The sequence below is a fragment of the Eptesicus fuscus genome, chromosome 12 (genome assembly GCF_027574615.1).
Source record: "Eptesicus fuscus isolate TK198812 chromosome 12, DD_ASM_mEF_20220401, whole genome shotgun sequence".
NCBI lineage: Eukaryota > Metazoa > Chordata > Mammalia > Chiroptera > Vespertilionidae > Eptesicus > Eptesicus fuscus.
In genome coordinates this window covers 24,573,750-24,599,347 of record NC_072484.1, presented here as the reverse complement: position 1 = coordinate 24,599,347, position 25,598 = coordinate 24,573,750, and the positions used below count along the sequence as shown (strand labels likewise).

At 41.8% G+C, this 25,598-nt stretch overlaps 1 protein-coding gene across 1 annotated transcript in view; it reads left to right on the top strand.

Annotated features, from left to right (window-relative positions):
* PLCB4 (phospholipase C beta 4) overlaps window positions 1–25,598 on the top strand; it is a 219,256-nt gene that overhangs the window by 87,428 nt on the left and 106,230 nt on the right. Inside the window, exons 3-5 of the mRNA XM_054724007.1 lie at window positions 5,168–5,248; window positions 6,043–6,102; window positions 7,337–7,480. Of these exons, the coding sequence (XP_054579982.1) occupies window positions 5,168–5,248; window positions 6,043–6,102; window positions 7,337–7,480 (285 nt within the window). The remainder of the gene's footprint in view (window positions 1–5,167; window positions 5,249–6,042; window positions 6,103–7,336; window positions 7,481–25,598) is intronic.

Genomic DNA, 25,598 nt, shown 5'->3' with positions numbered 1-25,598 from the left:
TCATCTCCTTGCCCAGAGTTCTTATCCCATGTCAAAAATTATTTCTTTGTAATGTGTTCAAACAGTGTTCCTGGTCCAGTAGGGATTCCCAGGAGGTGCCTCAGAGCCATACCCAACCTCTAAGATGATCTTGTATGAATTTGAAACTGGTGCGCCTTCCTTCCAGCAGAGAACCTCAACAAATTGTTTTTGTATTTGTATATCTGTGCTTGCCAGCCCTCCAAGGACTGACCCTGATGGGTTCTGGGCCTGGTACAACACCATGGACTTCAGTAACTTCTTGCTTATGTGTTACATACTGGCCTGTTATGAAAATTTTTTTTTGGAAAAAAATATTCACTTCATTTCTCAGTTCATAAATTTAGTTTCAGAGTGCCTTTGATATGCTAGGTGCTTGGAACAAAAACGTGTACCAGAAAGGTTCAAGGACTGTGCCCCTAAGGAGGTTATACTCTGGTGTGTGAGCCATGTGATACATCAGTAAACAAAGAAATAAAATAATTAAAGACTATGTTCAGTACAAAGAAGGACACAATCAGGATACTATAATAGAGAATAAGATGAGAGACCTATTAAAGAGCTCAAAGAAAGCTCTTTTGAGGGGGTTACTTGAGGCAAGACCTATAGGTCAAGAGGAGCCAGCTAATGCTAATGGCACTGGGAAGAGACTTCTGGACTGGCAGGACTGCAAGTGCAAAAGCCTGAAGGCTGAAAGAACTTGAGAAGTTCAAGGAGAAGGGCTCTGATGGTTGTAGTGAACAAAGATGCAGAATGAGATAAGGTCTCTAGGAGCTACATCATAAAGGACCTTTCAGGCCATGGAAAGGAGTTGGGGTTTTATCTAAATATGAGGGAAATTCTTTGCATGGTTTTAATGAACTGACTAAAAGTTTAAAGAATCCATCTGGCTGCTGTGGAAAGAGTATGCGTGGGAAGATCAATACATGGGAGAGAGAATGATGGTTTGCACCAAGGTGGTAGTGATGGTAGAGATAGAATAAAATATATATGAAAACTACTGTGGAAGTAGACTTGTTACTGGAAGTGTAAAGGAAGGATGAAGGAAGTCAAGGATGACTCAGTTTCAATAAATGGGTAGATACTAGTGATATGTATTGAGCTAAGAAAGTCTTGTGATAGACAGGCTTGGAGAGAGAGAGTGGGGAATAAATAATTCAGTTATGGACATAGTAATTTTGAAACATATGGGTAGAGATGTCAAATAGAGATTTAGCTGTCTGAATTTGGAACTCAGAGAGGACTTGGTTTCTATTATAAATTTGGGGGTCATCAACAAATCCCATGGGGTTCAATGAAAGTAGAAGCACAGTAGAAATGAGAATTCCCAGAACCAAATCCTAGGGAACATGTAGAAGTTGGGCAGAGAAGGAAAAGAGATTAAAGGAATGGAACACAATCAGGATGACAAGATTAGATTATTTCAAGAAGAAGGGACTAGTCAATCGCTTAGAGACCAAATGAGGTAAGAAAAGTGTGTATTGCATTTGGCTTTGAGAGAGTCATGGTGAACTTGGCCAGAGAAGTTTTACAGGAAATGAAAGGCAGGTGGAATTGGTCAAAGATGGTATAGAAGAGAGGTAGTGGAAACAGGAAATATAGACACATTTTTTTTCAAGATCTTATGCCCTAACATGGATTGGAGACATGAGGTAGTAAATGAAGGATGAAGTGGGAACAGCTAGAACATATTTGTGTGCTGTCAGGAATGACCTAATTGAGAGAAAAAATGATGTGTGTTGGGTGGTGATAAAGGACTGACATTTTTTGTGGGTGAAAGAGGATGGAATCTGGAAGAGGATTGAACCTGGAGCAGAAGTGGAAGGATTAACCTTTGTTGGCAGAAAGCAGGCTTCATTAGAAAGGAAAAAGGAGAAAAGTTCTCATCTGATGGGTTTCTTTTACTCAGTAAACCATAGTAATTGGCTGCAGTGAAGTAGTCCTTTCAAAGAGTGAGGAACCTTTTCAGAAAGAGTTAAAAGTACAAAGTCATTGTTGACTATCCATTTGAAGCTTGTAGTCTTGAATTTATTTTCCAAATTAATTAATTATTATTTTACTTTTTAATTATAGCTGACATTCAAAACTGTATTAGTTTCAGGTGTACAGCACAGTGGTTAGGCATTTATATAACTTATGAAGTAATCTCCCTGGTAAGTCTAGTACTCTCTTGACACCATACATAGTCATTACCATATTATTGACTATATTCCCTATGCTGTAATCTTGAATTTAAACTAAATCCAGACAATCCAGTTTTGTGATTTTCTTTACCATGTTCAGTGATAAAATATGGATAGGATAGACTTTTAGTTTTTTTGGCCAAGAAAACAGAAAATGAAGCAGAGGAATTGAAGGTGTTTGTGAGGAAGTGGTTGTACTATTGGATCATGGAAATAAGCTAGACAGGGACAGAAGTGAAAAGAGAGGTTTGATGGTAAATAAGAGATTGGCAGGGTTAATGAATAGGAAGTAGCAAAGAAGTCAGATAAAAGAGAATGAGGACTGCCGAGCGACGGGCTGGAAAGATCATATGATATGGTCCAAGAGTGGGATGTTAGGAATCAAAATTACAAGTTGGTGTTGATTAGCTCTGTGGGTACTGAGATACTGAAAGAGAAAGAAAGAAAAAAATCATTATTCATTATTTCCGTTAAGGTGGCCAAGAAACTGAAAGTTCTACCTCACAATAAGTTGGGAACCCATTCTTATTCATCGTATGTATTTCATGGATCATCTCAAATCTTTATTTGGAATTGGATAGGGTACACATAAATTAATAATGATGGGAGCCGATACATTGTGGTCTTACTCTGTAAATACCAATTCAGGACATACTTTCGAACATTGGGCACTGTTAGACTGGCGCATGGGAAGTATCCTAAAATGTGTTAATTCTCATAGTTTAATCAGTTGGTAGTTCTCATTTCTTAACCAGCAATGATATAAGACTCCCTATGGCCTTTGGGTTAATATTAATAGCTTATGCATGGTGGTCAGAACCCTCCTGGTCTAGTATTTATGTGCCCAGACTCATCCCCTGACACTCCCTTGAGATGTTCTAAACCCACCAGCTCCTTAGAAGTCCTCAGTGTCGGGACAAGCCTGCATGTCTTTACAAAGGCTGCTCCCTCAGCATGGCCTCCTGCTTCACCTGGGCTACCTCTACTCATTCTCTAAGACCCACCTAAAGGGTCGACTTCTGGGTCAAGCCTTGCCTAAGAAATTGAGCCATTCAAAAGAGCCACTGTGTGGATCAAAAAACATCACAGATTGGCAATTTCATACTGTTAGTAATTTGCTACCCCTTGCTGAATTGTAAGTGTGTATTAAGTACATTTGCTATCTCATTGAATTCCCACAACAACCCTGAAAGGCAGGTGTAAATACTTCCATTTATTGGACAAGGATTCTGAGATTTAGAAAGGGCCTTTCTAGAAGAAAGTACATTAAATAAATGTCAGAAATGGGTTTGGATTCCAAAGACCAAGGGCATACCATGCCCCCTCCTTTATCTTATTCATTGCTATGATTGCAGTGCCTAGCTGTGCCTGGTACAGAAATATATATGATAATTCGTCATCTGTCAGAAAACCACCCAAACAAATGGGAAGGCTGGCTTTGTTTATGGCTTACAGGATTCTAAATACTGTCACTGTATGATAGCCCAGAGTCTTGACATTGGATTTACCTGGAGGCATGTTGCTGCTTCCCTCGAATTTAGAAAGATATGTTTTAACAGGTGAAGCTAAGAGTCTGAACTGCCTTTAAAAATCTTAATCCTATAAGTACTCTTTGTTTTCAGGATGCCTCGATCTGTGTTTGCCAGACAGGTTCCTTATTGCTGGAGTTGTAATGATTTAGGACAAGTTTTTTATTTATTTTTAATATGTTTTTAATGCTTTTAGGGAAAGAGGAAAGGAGAGAGAGAGAGAGAGAGAGAGAGAGAGAGAGAGAGAGAGAGAGAGAGAGAGCTCTATGCTAGAGAGAAACATAGATTGGCTGCCTCCTACATGCCCCCCACTGGGGATAGAACCTGCAACCCGGCATGTGCCCTGACCAGAAATCGAACTGGAGACCTCTCGGTTCATGGGACAACATTCAACCAACTGAGCCACACCAGCCAGGGCTAGGACAAGTGTTTTAGATTATGAGAAGACTGTGTAGATTTGTTGATACATGGTTGCCAATTCTTGGTGTAATCCAGACAGAAGTCAAGAGGGCATCTGGGCTCACTACCTGAACACCCTTTTTCTCTCATTGACAAAGAATTTTCCTGTTCTTGAAAGTACAATGGTGATTTCTTGCTCAAGACCAGGAGTTCTTTGGCAAGTACAGTATAGCTGCTCTGGGACCCTTGCATTTAGCTAGCATTCTTTCTTGATTTAAATTTTGATTCTATAGTATTCACCAGAATTTCTGATGTCAAAGTCCACAGCAGAGGTTTTCAAACTTTATTGTGCACCAAAAATCACCTGCAGGACTTATTGGAACAGTTTTCTTAGCCCCACTCCGAACACTGATTCAGTGCCTCTGAGCTGAAGTCCTAGATTCTACAATTCCCTCGAGCTTCCAGGTGATGCTGATGCTGCTGGTCCAAGGACTACCCTGTGAGGAGCTCACAGTGCTGCCCAAGTCCTAGTTTACAGGACACCAAACGAAATTGAATATAACAGCAGAAATCTTGGCAGTTTTCTGAGTAGACATCTGAATACTGAATTGTGTAGACCCAAAAGAAAAATATAAATGACTTTCAAACAAATTTATCTCCTGATTTTTTACATTATATTGTGTACGGCAGTGAGCGCTCTGGTGTGGTGGGGAGCAGTGGGCTGGAACCTGGGAGTCCTTCCTTCTGGGAGCTTTTCTTCCAAGGCCTCAGAGAAACTTTCTTCCCTGTGACCTTCAGGGCATGAGTATATTTTGTTCCTAAAGTTTCTATAGAGGAAGATGCTTCATGAAATTGATCAGTCTCTCATCTCGATACAAATGCGAATGAAAACATTACATAATATTATAAGAAATGTGGTTAAGATACAAAAGGGCAATTTCTCATTTTCCCTTGTTTAGGCTAAAAGACACTTGCATTTTTATTAGATTCAAAATGGTATCAGTCATGCAGATCAACACCTTTCTTTCTTTTTAACAGGAATCCTTTGTGTTTGAACCCAACTGCCTCTTCAAAGTGGATGAATTTGGCTTCTTTCTGACATGGAAAAGCGAAGGCAAGGTATGGCCCAGGAACATTAAGTTGTTCTTTCCTGCTGTCTGAGTGAAATCATTTTATTTCTCAATGAGTACACAAGTACGTCTTAAGGGTGACCTATGTTTATTCATTCGTTCAGGATTTTTAGAATTTGCTTCCAATGCCAGGCATTGGGAATACAGTGGCGATCAGGCCATCATCCTAGCCCTCATAGATTATAGTCTAGGAGCAAAGTCAGGCATTGAAAAAAAAGTACAAGTCATTGAGTGTTGTGAAAGGAAAGGTCAGGCTGCTGCAAGAGCTTAAGACGGGCAGGTCTGATTTAATCGTGGGAATTAGAAAGGTTCCCGAGAAAAAGAGCTGTTCAAGCTGAAATCTCAAAGGTGTATGAAGAGCACGTGCAGCTGGTCACATCGCGGGACTTAACTCAGTGCGTGGCACAGTGTACACATTTAGTGAACCTTTGAGCTGAATTTAAGAAAAGTAGCATTGGAGTTATATATAAGTCAGCATCATTCCCACTTAATATTTCATGTACACCCATATATTTAATGATAGAATACATTCATTTTATATGTAAAAAAGCAACAGCATTTTGTAAACATTTTATAAATATTCAGAGTTGCATTCCTGTGTGTGTGTGTGTGTGTGTGTGTGTGTGTGTGTGAAACAATGTTTCTACAAATTATTTATTGTTGTTGTTGTTGTTGTTGTTTACTTCCCCTTCTACCTTATTCTAATCAGCATTGTCTTCACCTTGTCTGTGCCATAGATCTAGCATAATTTAGGCTCACTGCTGTACTATTCTCTCTTTTCAGGAAGGACAAGTGCTAGAATGCTCCCTCATCAACAGTATTCGGTTGGGAGCCACACCAAAGGTACCTGGGATTGGTGTTCGCTCTTCTTCTAAATGCAGACTTACTTAGATTGGAAATGGTCTCCTGAATACTGTTTAACCTCCCACTGCCCCCACTTACTGCCCCCAAATCACCAGCTGGGAATTAAGAACAGACAGTTTAGAAATCTTCTCATCTATAACCATTGGGTGACTTGGATTGTGTTTAGTTATATTAGAAATGTTATTAACCCTTACAAGCAAAGCCACTTGCATGATATCAACACCAAATAAATTACTTGCAAGTCCCCTACCCTGTTTTAGCAAGCAGTGAGTGAGTCACTACTGCCCTGTGGTTGACGTGGAAATTTAAATGGCTTTGGTAGTCCTACATTTGTGCACTTGTGCGTTCAGACCTTGCCTCACCTTGAAGGATCGGTTGGCCTCTGAGAGAAAAAAAAATGACAGAGTGCATAAATCAGCCGTCTTCACAGTGACTGATTTGTTTGAATAAGAAATTGTTTGCACAGTGGTACTAGGAATTTAAAATACTTTTTTTTTTGAGAATATTCTAGCACAGTGTTTATTCACTTCTCCATAATAGCCCTGCAGGTTTTTAGATATTCAAAATAAAATGATGTTTGAAACTTGTTTTTTTGTAAAGCTATCCTCTTTTGTGTTAGTTAAAATTTCTGCTTAGCTATATTGGTGCTTCCTACTGAGTTACTTTCAAGGACTTTAAAGACACTGTCTTATCTCCTAGTTTTATTTACTTGTGCAGTCTTCATTCCGAATGAGGGTGCTGTGCTTCTGGAGATGAGCACACTCCTCCCTGTGTCCAGGCTAAAGGACTTAATCTCATGTTTTAATAACCCGGCTTGCTGGTCCTGGCATTACTGCGCTTATTTGTATGAAACCTCAATGATTGTCCTCTGGGGAGAGACCCCCATGGTCTCTGTGGATGCAATCAAGTGCCCGTCAGAGCCTTTCCTCCCGTTGCCATATTCCAGGTCCTTCATAAAGACCCTCACACCTGGTTTTCTAAATCAATGACATTCTAGTATCTTTCTTACCAAATGAGTTGTGTGGTGTTAGTAGCTTTTACCGTGACAAGTTTCAGAATAATGCATTTTCGATAGAAAAAAAACGAAACAAAACACACGTACATTTGCCCATATGTATATATATATTTTTTGTCAAATGTGTCTTCTTTGTACCTGTGTCCTCCATGCTCTATGATCTAACATATTTCCTCCTATTTATACACCTCTCTACAGGACCCCAAAATCCTGGCTGCTCTCGAAGCTGTTGGAAAATCAGAAAATGATCTGGAAGGGCGGATAGTTTGTGTCTGCAGTGGTACAGACCTGGTGAACATCAGTTTCACTTACATGGTGGCTGAAAATCCAGAAGTCACTAAGGTAGCCCCAGTGAACCAGCCTCCTTCCCTCCCCCCATATGTATATATGTGGTACAGGGACTGTTTTATTATAATATAATTTTGATATATATATATTTTTTTATAATGATTTCAATTTTTAAAAACGGTTTCCATTGCCCTGCTGGAATATTGCTATGGAAAATTCAGCAAAGCACAATACCCGTTGAGCATGCCACTCATGTACATCAACAACCCAAATACCTCCTGCAGGAAAAACCAACCTGGCGCCTCAAACTGGCATGTGCACCGGAATCACCTGGGATTTTGTTAAAATGCATATTTTGATTCACTAGGTCTGAGGTGGGGACAAAATTCTCCCTTTGTAATGAGCTCTCCCAGTTGATGTGGATGCTGCTGGCCTGAGAACCACAGTGTGAGTAGCCAGGGCCTATAGCAGCACTGCCTAGTAGAACTATAATGCGGGCAACAGATTACATTTAAATTTGTCTAGCAGTGTTCGTCCAGCGTGGCTCAGTGGTTGGGCATCAACCTGTGACCCAGGAGGTCACAGTTCCATTCCTGGTCAGGGCACATGCCTGGGTTGTGGGCTTGATCCCCAGTAGGGGGTGTGCAAGAGGCAGCCAATCAATGATTCTCCCTCATCACTGATGTTTCTGTCTCTCTCCCTCTCACTCCCTCTCTCGGAAATCAATAAAAAAAAATTTTTTTAATTGTATCTAACAGCTACAGTAAATAAACAAAAAGGAACAGTGAAGTTAATTTCAGTGAAATAATTTATTTAACTCAATATATCCAACCTAGTATCATTATAACATGAAATTGATACAAAATTTATTAATGACAATATCTTACATTCTTCTGTTTATACTAAGTCTTTGGAATGTAATGTGTGTTTTCAAATTAGCTATATTTCAAGTGCTTAGTAGCTACACATGGCTAGTGGCTACCATGATGGGCAGTGCAGGGGGGGGGGGTTGGTTAAGATATCCAAGCTTATCCCCAATAAGTTATTAAAGTATTGGGTTATGACCCATCTTTTAACATCATAGCCAGCATGTCATTGCCCTGGCAAGCAAGTGTGTCGAAGAGATTTTGGCTAATGAAATAGAAAGCTTCAAATTTAAGTTACTTTTCTGCAAGTTATTTGTTTTCAAGGTGTTTTCCCTCTGAACAAAGCTCCCATTATCTTTCTATATGTGTGAAGAGGCCTAAGCCTTTGCTATCCCATTATTGAGACCTGGGTTTGGGGGATGCAGGAGGCATTCATTTTCCCATTAATATTACAAGTAGAGACTCAGTTCAGAGTGAAACGATAAAGGCCATCATTAGGAACATCAAAGTTTTGAGCTAGAAGGGAATGCACGTACGATTATTGGAGGAAACTGAAATTAGAAGACAACCCTGGACCCAGAGTTAATTGGTGGCAGAGATGAGTTCTGCAAATTCTGAGGCTATAAAGGCTCTTTGAACCTCACTCAGTGTGGGCCACAGCCCAGCAACAGGGGCTTCACCACAGTAAAGTCACAGGCCCACCAGATGCATTGATCCAGAATCTTCGGGTGACTCCTAAGTGCAGTGAATTCTGAGACGCTCCAGGCTGGCCTCTTATCTTTGGAGCCAGGAATGGACGCTCCATGTGACCTCAGAGCCTTTGCTTGTGGTGGTTTTGTTGGCTTTGTGCTGTTGTTCCAGGTCACCTGCTTTGGGAGAATAGATTTTGCAGTGCCTTCAGGTTCTTTTATTATTTTGCTCAGATCGACACTTAGTCTGAATGGTTTCTGGAACCCTGCTGATCTAAACAAACGTTGTTCCTGCTACTTGTAGTTCACGCCTGCATCTGTGCTAAGAGGCCTTTTTAGTTGCTATTTGCCATAGCAACATTCAGTCCTAGAAGTCCATGCTGACCAACCATGAAAAAAGGCTTGTTATTCACATCCAGATATTTAGCCACCTGAAATTTTGCAAAATGACTCTTCTGTAGACCTGTTTCCTGGCTTTTGTCAACTCGTCATATTACAAAAAACAGTATGACTAGATATAAGCATAAGCATATGGGCTTTGGGACCAGGTTAACTGGGCTCTAATCCTTGCTCTTCAGCTGTGTGACTTAGACACACATTTTGCCTCTGTGCCTCATTTTCTTGGGCTATAAATTAGGAATAATACCAAAATCTCTGCTCTTAAGATTGTGTTTATTACATGGAAAGTGTTTCCTGCACTGCCTTTCTCATGTGTTAGCTGTATGAGCACAGAGCCACAGAACTTTAGAGCTGGAAATGGAACTCCTCATTTTTCAGATGAGGCGATGAAGTCAAAGGGTTACAAGAACTCATGTAAGACTACACAGCAGGGTTGGCCAAAGTACAGCCTAAAAGTAGGCCTTCTGATTTCCACATGGTGCTGTGTACTCCAGTTATGCCCAGAGCCAGTCCCATCCTGGGAAGATGGCTCCATTTAGTAATTCCCATAACTATCTTGCCTTCCCTGGTTTGATTGCGGTCAGTCTTGGTCCATTTTGTCTAGGAACCATATTCTGAAATCTGTAGTCATGAGTAGGTAGTATATGTGTGTATGTTGGAGGCAGGGGGTATATACTTAAAGATAAGATTTTTTTTCTAGTGTCATTTCCACTGAAACTTAAGATTAGCTAGCCAAAAAAATAAGGACTATAAAATAATTCTGTACTGGATTTTCAATTCAAACTCAATACTCTGTAAGCCTGCTCTTATTGAAGAAACGAAATGTTTCAGTTTCTGGGAACTGTTACTAGAAATTTTATATTTTATTAATAGTGTGATGTATAAGTAAATCTCACTATCCAAATGAGACAGGCCATATTAGAGCATGCCTTGTTGGTTATGGACACTTGATGAAGATACTGAAACATGTATGTGGATAACCTTGCCCACATCCTGGTTTTAAAACTTACCTGTATTTTTTAAATATATTTTTTATTGATTTCAGAGAGGAAGGAAGGGGGAGAGAGAGAGAGAGAGAGAGAGAGAGAGAGAGAGAGAGAGAGAGAGAAACATCAATGATGAGAGAGAATTATTGATTGGCTGCCTCTTGCATGGGTCCCTACTGGGGATCGAGTCTACAACCTGGGCATGTGCCCTTGACCAGAATCGAACCTGGGACCCTTCAGTTTGCAGGCCAACGCTCTATCCTCTGAGCCAAACCGGCTAGGGTAAAACTTACCTGTATTAATCTAGATCATACTACTTACCGCCTCCATCACTGACAGCATTTCCCCATCACTGCAGTTTTGTTCCTATTCCTCTGTATGTGTTATCATCCCTAACAGAACACACAACCCATCAGAGTGACAGGATGTGTATAAAATACACACAGATGTAATTACCTCAGGTCAAAATGATAGCAGAATTCATGCATTAAATCAGAGCAAGTGAGAAATGTCAAGATCTCCTCAAGTACCTGAAATGGAGTTGTGACACCTTGTGGTACCACTCTAACGTGAACACAGCTTAGGAGCCTAGAATCATGGCTCATGGAATAGGCTAACTGCCCTCTTAGCCAGCTGTATTCCTGGTCAGTTTCTCACAAAAGTCAGTTAAAGCAAGTCATCCTTTTTTAAAGTAACACATATATGTCTTAAACACTTTATTTTAACTTGAAGCATATAAATGTGACTCAGTTGTTGGTCAGTTTTTTAATATTGGGGCTGAAGTGTTTTCATTCAGTATGCGTCTGTTGACTGGGGCCAATGTATTTGTTTGATCTGTACCTCATCTATAATGTATCTTCTGAAATACCCAGTTTTGTTTTTTGAAAGTAGAACTGAGACTTCGAAGACACCGTGAAGCAATACAAGTAAAGAAAGAGAGTGACATGTTTTCCTCTCATTTAGTTGTCTTGCTCACATGGAGTTCAAGAAAAAATATTTGTGCCCTAGCTGGTTTGGCTTAGTGGATAGAGCATTGGCCTTCAGACTGAAGGGTCCTGGGTTCAATTCTGGTCAAGGACACATGCCTGGGTTGCAGGCTTGATCCTCAGTGGGGAGCAGGGGGGTGCAGGAGGCACTCGATCAATGATTTTCTCTCATCATTGATGTTTCTATCCCTCTTTCCCTCTCCCTTTCTCTCTGAAATCAATAAAAATATATTTTTAAAAGAAAAAATATTTTAGCACCTTGCCTTTAAAGAAGCTTTCCAAAATATTTAACTAGAGAAACAACATTCTCCTTTTCACAAGCATGCTTCATTGGTGCATGTAATTTTTTAAAAATATAGTCTTATTGATTTCAGGGAAGAAGAAAAAGGGAGAGATAGAAACATCAATGATCAGAGAGAATCACTGATTGGCTGCCTTCTGCACACTCCCTACTAGGAATAGAGCCCTTAACCTGGGCATATGCCTTGACCAGAAATGAAACTGTGACCTCCTGGTCCAACCACTGAGCCCTGTTGGCTGGGTGGTACATGTAATTTGTCATACGACTAGTATATAAAGCAGTTTGGAAACAAACATAAGTAACTCATGGTAAGCGTGCAAGGTGGAAGCAAAAGGGTACACAATATACTGGAAAGTAGCTCACCAACTGAGAGTTCAGCACTCAAGGTGTTTTGCTTGTTTTATGAACATCTGAAAAGTCTTGGTCTGACCAGTAAGATATAAGAAAATAGCTAGTATAGAACTTGCTTAGCAGTATTTATCCTAAGAGATGCTTGAGTCTGTTCTTAATTCCTAGGCTCTTATGACACTTAAGATCTGACTATTTGGGGAAAAAAAATCACTTAGCCAAGTATTTAATCCAGGCGAATGGGCCAACTTTCAACTCCATACACTCCCCATGGAGCACCAACTCTCACATGGAGGACCCACTCTCCCACAGAGGAAGCTTTCCTGACCTTGAGCAGGCCATTTGACCTTCCTTGTGCATCTGGTTCTCGAAGATGTTCTCTGACATCATATATATGAAATTACATATATGTATATTTATATATCCTACATAATAAAAGGGTAATATGCAAATTGACCCTAAAGGTGGAACCACCGGGAATGACCGGTCGCTATGATGCGCACTGACTACCAGGGGGCAGATGCTCAACGCAGTGCGCTTCCACAGGGGGAGCTCCGCCCAGCCACAAGCCGGGCTGATGGCAGCGAGCGCAGCGACAGTGGCAGGAGGCTCTCCCACCTCCTTGGCAGCGCTAAGGATGTCCGACTGCAGCTTAGGCTCGCTCCCTGGGCTGCCAGAGGGATGTCTGACTGCCAGCTTAGGCCTGGTTCCCTGGGGAGTGGGCCTAAGCCAGCAGGTGGACATCCTCAGGGAGTCCCAGACTGCAAGAGGGTGCAGGCTGGGCTGAAGGACCCCCCTGAGTGCACAAATTTTCATGCACCGGGCCTCTAATATATATATATATTATATATATATATATATATATATATATATATATATATATGATTTCAAGTGAATGTTTAAGAGTCATTAATTTGTTACATGAAATTTTGGCTTCTCAGAGTTGAGGTTTCAAATAAATATAAAATATTTTCCAGTACACATGACTGTAGAAATATGATTGTGCTTTTTTTTTTTTCCCAGTAAAAGATGACACCAGTATAAATGACATCTTTGCAGCTCAGCTTGTATTTTCTCCATCTACCCTCCCTGCTTCAGGAGCAATAAGCTTGCCTTGCCACTGTGCCTCTGTACCTCTTTAGAAGATCTGAGCTGCGTTCTGCAGATCTTCCTCCCCGGGAAATAAGTGTCTAATGGCATCATAAACTTAAGTCCAAATCCAAATGTGTCACCCTCCACCCACAATACTTTCAAGCTGCTGAGACGATGAACGTTTTCCTCACATATCCTACATGGATCCATTAACAAATACTCTTGTATCTAGAATCTAGCTGCTTTAAAAAAAAATATATATATATATATATTATTGATTTCAGAGAGGAAGGGAGAGGGAGAGAGAGATAGAAACATCATGATGAGAGAGAATACTTGATTGGCTGCCTTCTGCATGCCCCCCACTGGGGATCGAGCCCGCAACCTGGGCATGTGCCCTTGATTGGAATCGAACCCAGGACCCTTCAGTCCACAGGCTGATGCTCTATCCACTGAGCCAAACCTTCCAGGGCTAGAATCTAGCTGCTTTTCACCACTGCCATGACTACAAGCACAATACAGCCAGTATTGTTTCTCCCCTAACTGTGGCCTGGACCCTTTAAGTCTAGTCTCAAAATAGCAGCTGGAGCCATGTTATTAAAATGTAATCCAGATCATATCACTCCACTGCTCAAAACCCTCCAAGGCTTATGAGGTCCGGCAAGAACTGATTCTTATTTCTTTTCCCTTCTATCTTTATCTCCCTTTTCTTCCTTGTATTTCTTTCCAACCTCAGGGACTTTGCACGTGCTGTTCCTTTTGTCTGGAACATACTCTTTCCCCAGTATGTTTTCTCCCTCACATTTCCTCAGAACTCTGCTGAATATCACCTTAGTGGGAACTCCCCATCTCCCCACCTCCCCCACTCCCAGCACTTCCTACCTCCTTATCTTGCTTTATTTTTTTTTTCATAGCTCTGATCACTGTTATATACCATATACATATACTCATCTGTTGTCTTCTTCCCTCCACATGAGGGAGAGCAATGTTTTTGTTACTTGCTTCATCCCCAACATTGAGAACGGTCATTGCTCAACATTTAATACTAGAGACCCAATGCATGAAATTCATGCAAGGGGCTCGGCCCTTGCAGCTGCTGCTTAGTCCAGAAGGTCATCAGGACGGTCATTCCACTATTCTGCTGTCTGGTCTAATTAGCATATTATGCTTTTATTATTATAGAAGTGCTTAATGGATACCTGTTTTATTGAGCTCTTTATGTTGACTGAATCAACAAATTCTAACCCAGGTGATAAATATGTATATCCCTTAGTGCTGTAGACCTCAAGTTTTTTTTGGCTTAGCTCTCAGAAAGCTAAGAAAGTGATCTTTGGACAAGAAGAATGAGAACATGTGAGTTAGTGATAGTCAGAAAGGCCTGGGATTCCACGGTGTTATTTTTAGAGTCACTTTTCAGGATGTAATGGGACAGCTGCTGAGAACCAGGACAAGACTGGAGGTTTTAACCCTGGCGTCTTGGCCTCTTTCCAATTTAGATCATTATTTTCTGCTTACCTAAATTCTTCCTGTCACTTCAGTATAAAACTTAGCTCTCATTTCCTCTCCTTAAGCCCTCTGTTAAAAGGACTTGCTAACAAATTACTGGCACTTTTTCCTCAAACACAGTGTGTCTGTGGGTAATAGGTGAGTCTCATTGGTCATGTGGCTTAAAATATCTATGAATAAAAGCAGCCACATGAAAAAGGCATTATCCAATTTTTTTCTAAGCTGTGATGTAGCTTTTTTTTTTTTTTCTGGGCCCACACTTACCTCTTTGCCCACTGTTACCATAAACTGTGCAAATAATAGTGAACATGTTAACTTTCTTTGGTTAGAAAAGCAACTCAGTTTCTCCCATGTATTTGTTCTGTCTTAGAATGAAACTTGCTTTGACAATTTCAGTCTCTGAGGAGCTGAAGGGGGTTCAGATGTTTTTCATAAAGTTACAGCTGGTGCTGCACAGCAAGCTGGAATCGCAGTCACAGTCCATAAGCCTGAAATGCAACGCTCATTTAAATTATCCACAAATAAGTCTGTTATTTTATACCAAGTTGCATTTCCCTTTGATGACAAAAATAAGCTGCCATTATGAGTATCAAAATGCAAAGATTTGAATTGAGTTTAGACGATTCCTCATTCTACTTTATGCAGTTGTAAATATTTGGCGAGCTCCATAATTATGCTTTGTAACCAAGTAAGTAGTCACATAAGTGAGTGAATAACAACTATAGAAATTAAATTAGAAAAATGTTGCGTGTTCTTTTTGTATACAAGAAAGATAAAGTCTGGTAGTTTGTTACAAGTAATGAATTCTTATTTTAGTATATTGGGCTGAATGTTAAAATCGCTTTGCTGAACTTGGACTATGTTGAGTGGAAGGCTTACTGTAATGGTTCTTGGAGAAGGGATTGATTCTTTGTTTTGTTGAAAAACAATTAAGTTCACGCCTGGCCGGCATAGCTCAGTGGCTGAGCATTGACCTATGAACCAGGAGTTCAGGGTTTGATTCCTGGTCAGGTCAGATGCCTGGGTTATGGTCTCGATCCCCAGTAGGGGGCATGCAGGAGGCTACCCATCAATGATTCTCTTACCATTGATATTTCTATCTCTCTTTCCCTCTCCCTTCCTTTCTGAAATAAACTATATTTTAAAAAGAAAAGAAAAACAATCAAGTTCACTATTTAATCAATCCCTCCTACTGGCTTTGCTAATACCCTGCAGAGCCTTCCTCCCCTCAACTAATTTCTCTGCGTATAGTCAAGCATGCAGCTACTCAAAGAGATCAGACCAGAGACCTCACCAAAAGCTTCTTAAAGAGGCAAATTCTCTCTGCTGGCACTTTGGAAGAATCTGAAATTCTGAGGGTAGAGCCTGATGAATCTGATATTCTGGGTGTGGAACCTCATGAATCTGAAATTCTGGGGGTGGAACCCCAGTAATCTGTGTTAACTAGCAGGTTATTCACCTAGTAATTATGATCTGGATGAAGTTTGAGTCCCATTGGTTTAGCATACAAATGGATTTAGTCCAAATAGTACAACAATTTTGAACCCAAACAAATTTTTACCAAATTGATTGACTGCAGCATGCAGGGAAATCTCTAGACCTGTATATTTCATCAGCCTAGCCATTGATAAGAATTCACTAAATAAAAACACAAAAAGCACTATTTAAAAGAATATTTCCGTCACTCTAGAGATAGGTTTGTTTCAAAGCATCCTCTGTTAAAACGCTATTTCTTGCAATGCAGTTTTAATATTGTTATATATGCCAGTACTTCTCCAAATGTAGTCTCCAAACCAGCAGCTCCAGCAGTACCTGGGAACTGAATTAAAGATGCAGGTTCTCAGGCCTTGCCCAGCCCAGCTGAGTCAGTAACTGGGTTTTAACTAGCCCTCCAGGTGATTGCATGCACACTCAATTTTAAGAACCACTGCCCTGCAAAAAAGCTCAGTAAGGAGCGTGTATATCCTGCTTCCCTCGCAGAAGCCTTGAAGAACTTACGTTAACTTTCCCATCTGCTGCCCAACCTCTCCTGAGCCAATGCCTGCTAGATGCTAACTAGCTAAGTATAAATCTGAATTTCCCATCTCTCACCCCAGCCCCAATACCCTTCGTTTTTTTGAATGCTCAAGTCTGGGATGGTGTACGTGTGTTGTGTTGTGTGTGTGCGCATGCGCGTGTGTTTCCAAGTCTGAAAGTTGACATTTTCTTTTTTCATTTGGTTTTCTTTCAAATATTCTGAATTCGTTAGAAACAAATCAGTGAGGGGCCGTAAAACACTTTCTTTATTAAGGACAGAGCTATGAATCAGAGCAGATGAGTGGTTGTGAGTTCATAAGTTCATAAATATAGGCCCACCTAGGTGTTTTCTTGCCAAATAGAGATAACGTGGTTCGTATGTTTTATTGCTGGGTTGAATGTAGAGACCATCCAACTCTCTGTCTTGGGAGGGCTGAGTTCATCAGTGAGTCTGTGGAATGGGGTCTGTGGAGAGGGTGAAACTTGTCTCCTTGGCCTCCAACAACCACCTTTCATCTCTCTTGCTGCCTTGGTTCTCAACCTACTCTTGCAACACCATCTGCCCCAGAATCCAGTACTTTCAATGTCTCATCCATGGTGGCACTCTCTGAATTCTGAAATGATGTCTTTATCTCTGTAGCACCAAAAGCTGTCATTCCTTTAGACCAGAAGTTGGGAACTCAGATGCCTACAGGAGCCAGAGAGATGATGTGAATATGAAAAAGTGCCAGGAGAAGACAAGTGGGAGATTGTGTAGACTTGAGTGAGTTGAGTGTCCGTACCCATAGACATAACCATGGGGGTGGCCCATGGTAGAGGGAGAACAACATCAACTTACTTCCCGCCAATTTTCCAACTATGTGAACATGCGCCTCAGGTTGCTAGCTTGGTGGTAGCAGTGCTTTTTCCATGAGATACTGGATATCTGGATTTTTTACATGAAATCTTCAGATATGAAAAGGTTGATAGATATATTTGTCTCTTAAATACTGTGTGTGCCAAATGACAAGCCTGCCTGTGGATCATTGAGAACCTTACCTCTAGACATCAGCCAGCATACAGTATGAATGCACTTACACTAAGGTGAATGCTAATATATACTTAATGTGTTCACCTCATTGTCATTTTGAATGAGAAACCTGTTTCTTTTTCATTTCCTTCAGTTCTTCATCCAAGAGTTATTTTTTGATGAATTCTAAACTTGGACAAATCATTTTCACTATATGGGCCTTTTAATTCCCCAATAGTAAAAGAAGGGAGTTATACCAAGTGTCCCTTGATGTTACTTTCTCCTATAAGACTTAAGGAATCATTTTGAAAAAAGAAAAAAAAAATGTTCTGAATGCCAAGGAGAGCACATGTGACTTGCTTTGACAAGACACTTGATAGAAGTCCCAGATTAGCCTAATGGGAGTCCCATCACCATCCCTCAGGCCATTTGCCAATCTACTGGGGTAGGAGGCTCTGTTGTTGGAGAAAGGAGGGGAGAGATTTCCATCAAAGAAGCAGGACATTGTACCCAGGAGCGGGAGGGCCTGCTGGTCAATTATGGTGATATCTATGGTGCACAGTCCACCAGAAGAGAGAAGGCTGTGCCAATGGGAGTTAGGACACAAGCAGAGGTTCAAAAGCAGAGGAATGTTGGACCCACAGTGTTGGGTCCAGTGAGAAGACTAAACATTTGAGAAATTGGAAAATTAGGCTAAAACTGTGGCCTGTTTTGAGTGCCCACCCGCAATGCTTGTGGAATCTTCCCTAAAGATTCTAGGGAGGTAACAGAGGTCATGACCTGCAGTGTGGGAGGGATGTGCCACAATCTTTACATTCTGAGAAGATTGACATCCTATTTAATAAAAGCCTAATATGCTAAGTGTCCAGTCATCCGGTGACCGGTTGACTGTTCAACCAATCAAAGCATAATATGCTAATGATATGTTAAGGCCTCTCAACTGCTCACTATGACGTGCACTGACCACCAGGGGGCAGACAGTCAACCGGTCGACCAATCACTATGACATGCACTGACTACCAAGAGGCAGACGCTCCGACAGGTCGGAGCTTGCTGCTGAGGTCCAGCCGATCAGGACTGAGAGAGATGGGCCAGACATGCCCTGGAACCCTCCTGCGGTTCCTCCCCTGCTCTATCATGCACCAGTGGGGTCCCTCGGCCTGGCCTGTACCCTCTCACAATTCAGGACCCCTCAGGGGATGTTGGAGAGCCGGTTTCAGCCCGATCCCACAGGCCACTCCCCTTGGGAGGGTGCCAGACGCAGGTCTCACGGCTGGTGAGTGCTGCTGTGGCAGCGTGAGCCTCTCCCAATCGGGACTGATTGGGCGTGAGCCTGTGGCAGGCACAGTGGGGCCGGGATGAGCAGGAGAAGCAGGTAGAAACTGCAGGCGGTGTTGGACTATGGGTTTTGGCCAATCCCTGCCGGCCACCCTGAGGGTTTCCACCCATTCACGAATGTGTGCACCAGGCCTCTAGTATAGTAATAACACATGGCTGAGAGCAAGTGTTATTACTATACTAGAGTGTGGTCTAGATCAGCAGCTTCATCATCACCAGGGACTTGTTAGAAATGCTTGATCTCAGGCCCTACCCATACCTGCTGAATCTGAGTCTGCACTTGAACAAGATCCTTAGGTGCTTATTTTGCACACTAAAGTTTGAGAGGTTCTGAGACAAAATACAAGAAAATTAGTCGTCCTTGGCTTCATCTAGTTACCCAAGGAGGAATCAAGAAAGTTTGTTCCTGAGTGAGGTAGGGACTAAGTTAAGGTAGAAACGAGATTTTAAGTTTCATTACCAAGGAGTATGATGATACAGTTACAAGAACTTGAGGACCTGGTAACTTTGGGACAAGAGGGGAAGGGACAATGAATTTGTTTAAATAGGTCCTATGAGGAATGTGTGTGTCATGGGAATCATACAGAGCAAAGGAGATCACTGGCTACCTGGGGGCGGTCAGGGCTTGTCTGTGGGGCCTGCCCTGGTCTGCATAACCCTGTGTTCTGCATCTCTTAACATTCTGAAAGCAGCTATCTGTTTTCCTTTGGAACCCCCCTCTACTTAAGTATTCGAATGTGGATTTTAACTGTAATTTTTCTTAGCACTGGAGTTACCTGAAACTAAAGCTCCTTGTCAAAATGCATGTTCAAGAAACTGGAGCTGTTGTTTTCAGGGGGGGTTTTGTCACCAACACCAGTGAGGGTTCCTTGGAATAGTGAGAGGATCAAAGCGAGAAAGAAGCCTGGAGCTGTGTCGTAGCGCCCTGGCCTGCAACAACACTGAGCATCCTGGCATAGTCACTGTCAGCTTTTGCATGGACCATGCATTTTTACTGTTAGTTGATGTATTCCGAATGTACAAGGAGTATGGCTCACGAGGGAGCATTGCTGTCCACCCTCTACATTCCAGAAAGTACAGAGGAGGAAAAAGAAGAAAATAAACCCCTCCTAGAGATCGTTACCCCTCCTTCTGTGTGTTTTTTAACTGAAGTGAAAAACATTTTTGAAGTGTTTTTTTAACTGAAGTGAAATGCACATACATAAAATGAACCACGTTAAAGTGAACAATTCAGTGCCATTTGGTGAATCACACTGTTGTGGAACCACCACCTCTACCTAGTTCTAAAAACATGCTGTTCCTAGTCTAAAGAAGCCCTGTGCCCATTAAGCAGTGTGTCTATTAAGCTTCCCCCAAACTCCAACCACCTTAATGTGTCTTTTTAACGCACACACAATTTTCTTTTATGCACAGTTAAGCTCATGATGTTTATAGAGTTTAATATACTGTATTTTATAATTGAAAAAATTCCTTCATGTGCATTTCCTTGGTCTTTAAATTTTTTCTTGGGATCAGTGTATTTATAAATCCGCACAACCTTTGAGGTTGATTTTCTGGTGTTACCAGCTCATGCTTCTTGGGAAAACTTCCAGCCTCCGGGGCACTTCTGTTCACGATGCTGCGGTCTTCACCGAGGACATGTTGCCATTGCTGGGCCTCTCCCACCCTCTCACCGTTGTGTTTCATGAATTTGACACGTTTCCTAAGCCTACACTCTAGGTTCTGGGCTCAGCCCAGAGCAGCTCATTTGCCCTAATTGCAAGTGTTATCAAATGACTCCACCAAGGGAATGCAAAACAAATTACTCTAATTGCACCAGAAACAAAATATGAAGTTAGGGTTTCACCTTTTGGTCCCTGGGAGAGGAAAATGTCACTAGCTTTAAATTGCTTCTCTATGTACCACAAAGTTCTAGTTTTTACTGCTAGCAAAAATTGTCATCAAGAACATGATATACGTAATGTAGGCCTGCACCTGTTTGTATGCTTTCTGATCTTTGGGTTATAATTTTAAAGAGGGATCCATGAGGAGGTGGGTAGGGCACCTCACCTGCGTTGACACTGTTGCCTCCAAGCACTATGATCTGTAGCAAATAATTTAATAATCTTATCATCAGGGGCTGACAAACTGCAGCCCATGCGCCAGCCCAGCCCTCAGCTGATTCTGTATGACCAGTGAACTAGGAATGGCTTTTATATTTTAAAAGGCTGTGAAAACAAAATAAGACATAAAAACTGACCAACAGAGAACCGCATGTGGCCTCCAAAGCCTGAAATGTTTGTTATCTGGTTCTTTACAGAAAAGGTGTATTGCCCAGCCTGTGTGGCTCAGTTGGTTGAGCTTCGACCCCTAAATCAGGAGGGCACAGTTCTAATTCCCTGTCAGAGCACATGCTAAGGTTTCGGACTTGATCCCCAGTAGGGGATGTGCAGGAGGCAGCTGATCAATAATTCTCCCTCATTGTTGATGTTTCTATCTCTCTCTCTCTCCTCCTTTCCTCTCCCTGAAATCAATAAAAACATTAAAATTTTTTTTAAAGAAAAGGTTTGCTGATCCCTAATCCTATATAATAAAGATGTAATATGCAAATTAACCCTCATACCCTCACAAGATGGCTGTCTATGACCAGGCTGGCAGGGGGGTTAGTGAGGGACAACCAAATGACTGAACAGCAGGCTGTGTGGGGCAACCAGGTCAGCAGGAGGGTTAGTGAGGGACGACCAAATGACTGAACAGCAGGTTGTGTGGGGCGACCAGGCTGGCGGGTGGGCCATGAAGGGTGACCAGGCTGGCGGGGGGGCAGTTGGGGGTAACTAGGCCGGCAGGGGGGCCACTAAGGGGTGACTTGGCTGGCAGGGGGGGCAGTTAGGGGCAACCAGGCTGGCGGGGGGGCGGGCAGTTAGAGGCGATCAGGCCGGCATGCAGAGGCAGTGAGAGGCGATCAGGTTGGCGGGGGGAGGAGGAGGCACGGGGGAGGCAGTTAGGGGCAACCAGTCAGGCAGGCAGGTGAGAAATTAGGAGCCAGCAGTCCAGGATTGTGAGAGGGATGTCCCAGATTGGAGAGGGTGTAGGCTGGGCTTAGGGGACCCCCCCCCCATGCATGAATTTTGTGCACTGGGCCTCTAGTTATCATAATAACAAGAGCAGCAGCAGTGCAGGTGTTGGTTTTCTTTTAGTTTATTTTGAGTGCCAGACCCTGCTCAAAGCACTTGGTGTGTATTATCTCATTTAATTCTCACAACAATTTTATGGGATGGGTATGATTATCCTCATTTTACAGAGGAAGAAATTGGCCTAGAGAGGTTGAGTAACTTGTCCAAGGTCACACAGCCAGTAAGTGGCAGAGCTGGTGTTTTGAACTTGGACAGTGGATCCACCCCAGATCCTGAATTCTACCACCACCCTATGCTGGCGCTCTCAGGTTGGGGAATAGCCATTTCTACCTATAACATTGTGCAACCTGACTATACTTTTTAAGATAAATATTTAATACAAGAAGCCCAATGCACAAAATTCATGCATGGGTAGGGTCCCTAGGCCTGGCCGGCGATCAGGGCCGATCTTTGGGGTGACCGGTGGGGTGATCGGGGTCCCCTGCTGGCACCCACCTTGGCCTGGCACTGCCCGCTCAGTGGCCCCACCCCCCACTGCTGCCATCTGTCAAGGCCTGTGGGCTGGGGGCAGCTCCTGTATTGAGCATCTGCCCCCTGGTGGTCAGTGTGCATCATAGCGACCAGTCGTTCTGAAGATAGTTCAGCTATTCAATTGATTTGCGTATTAGGGTTTTATATAGATAGATCGTTATCTGTGGGAGGTGTAGGACTAGGGAAGAACAGCATTTCCTAAATTGATCAGTAGCATAATGGATTCCTAAAAAAAAGTCCACATTTAAAGGGGTTCCCTGGTCAAGTAGGCATCAGAAAGATTACAGGTTTCTCTATGGTAGGTAGCACTCTGAGAAATGTCACTATTCTCATATCAACTTCAGCAGAGGGTGGGGGAGGCTAGTCAGCTATTTCCCAAACTTTATTCATTTTTATTTTGATCTATTGAAGGGGCACAAATGAAAATCTTTTAGAATGACTATTTACAGGAAAAAGTCAGCAAATGACATCATGGAGGCATTCTTCAGCCCAGTGTTTTTCAAGAAGGATCAAAACAATGGAATCTAGGCATTCATTTATCATCTTCCTCATAAACATTATTTTTATTGTCTCTGTTTTCCTGCTGCCATGTTTCTTCCTTCCCTCCCCCTCCCCTTTTTCGGGGGCACACAGGAAAGTGGGGGCACTTTTCCATAAATGATAGAAAGTTAGATAATGAAACAAACCCAGTGGCTTAGATTCCTTTTTAGTAACTCATATTAAGTCCTATTCAGTTTATAGGATTACATATAGATTGATGTGCCTAAGCTGATAAACAGGTTGATGCTGCCTGGGCAGGAGTTGGCCCCTTGATTGATTGTATCTGTCTCAGCGCCTCAGCAGGTAGCATTTGTCTGCGTGTGGAAATGCTGTTCATTTCGGCATGACTTAATTTGCCAGCATTGTCAGGAGGATTGGGACCTCGGGGATTATAAGCACAGACATCAGCCAAAGAAACAACTTCATGAATATCTTTCAACTCAGCGGTTGTTCATTCATCTTTTACCCGCCAAGATTTTGCAAATTTGACAGTTGAGACTAAAAATGCATCCTCACAAAACTGGTGGTTTCTGACTGGCATAGGGTGATGCTCTTGATTTTCTCAAAATCTTAAAGTTCTTCAGTTATTTTAGAGTTTTTCAATGGATGCCAAGTAAGTGTTACATAAAGTAAACAAAATGCCACATTTTCTTTTTGAATGATTTCTGGGATTTGTAGAAATGGAGCTGCTCTGCGAACTCTGAGGCACTAAAGAACATCACATATTGTTATTTAAAGTCAGTAGGCACCAGTGAACGTAGGCATGAATGTATTCTGAATGTCCTATGTGTGTATGATTCCTTCGGCTGGGTCTGCAATATAAACTGACAGCAGACAAGAGAAAAGGCATAGAAATTTATTATTTTTTATTAATTTAATCCATTAATTTTTAAATTTTACATGCGTGGGGGCATTACAGAAAACTGAATACCCAAAGAAGCAGTGACATTTGAGTTTGTGTAGCATCTTAATAGGGGAAAGAGAGGAGCAAAAGGCCACTTATGGGAAAGCAAATGATTTTTAGGGAAGATTAATGGACCCTTAGGAGAAGAGATAGTAGATATGATAATTTTGTGTCATTTTCTGTTTGGGTGTGGTGCCAACTTTTTATCTTCCAGAAGAGAAGATTAAAGTTGGTCCAGGGGATGGAATTTTAAGATAATTGAGTTTGTGTGTTTCTTAAATTGATTTTAGTGAGAGGAAGAGAAAGAGAGAGAGAGAACATCCATTTGTTGTTCCACTTATTTGTGTATTCATTGGCTGATTCTTTGTAAGTGCCTCGACCAGGGATTGAACCTGAACCTTGGCGTATGAGGATGATGCTCTAACCAACTGAGCTAAGCTACCCAGCCAAGGCCAAGATAACTGAGTTCTTTAGGGAAGCTCTGTTTATAGACAGTTATGGGATTTCAGGAATTCAGATGCCTTCAGCTGAAAATAATTCTTGTGCCCAAGAGTCATATATTTGGGTGGCACATCCTTCAACAGTATGTTGATCAGAGTAGATATCTGGAAGGAGATGTAGTTATTTGGGACAAGATTCTATAGGTCCAATGGAACATGGTTACAGAGTATCTTGCCGAGTGTGCCTTGGGCAGTGCAAAAATTGTCTCTTAGGAATCGTAATGGAAAGAAACAGATATGGTATGGGCACTGGACATTCCATTTCTGAGTGATGGCCAAGCACAGTGTCCTCTCCTTTCTTCTGACTATTTAGAGATCCTTTTTGACATAACTACCCAGTGTTGTCAAGATAACCCGCCAGGCTGGCAGACTATTTTGACTGTCTGTGAGTGACTAAACTAATTTTGACTAGGAAAGTATAAATATTATCCAGCCCCATCCAAATCTATCTTTAAAACACAGCCTCACATACTCATATATCACAGCTTATTTCCTGCCCAAGTACTCATTTGCCATGCTCTGAAGGTAATTTAAGAATCAGATGATGCTTAATACATTCCTTCTTTAACCTTCTTCAACTTTACTCTGTGGACAGAGAACAGCAGATGAAAAATGTGTATTTTCTGGAAGACAGTCAGGCTATGTCAAGAGAAAATAAAAGTCCCAGTTGCTCTCTTTCAGATTTGAAAATTTTATGGAAATTGTTATTGACTTCCCAAGAGCTTTTGGGATTACTACTGGCTTGTCTCTGTATTGATATTCTTTTTTTTTTTTTTTTGCCAAATCCCTATTATTGTTGACCATGATCTTCGATAGCTATGGATCATTATCATACACTCCTTAATTAAACGTTTCATCCTGGGTCTCACAATTGGATTTGTCTAGGGTTGCATGCTTAGCTCCTTTATTATGTGTGAAATTCTTCACCATGGTATCTTTCACTCTTCTCTTCTGGGGTAACAGTTATGGAGACTTCCAGGTTTCTTTGGCTGATTTGTTCTTACTGTGAATGCTGTCATTGGCTGCCTGTTTGCCTTCTGTCCCAGGG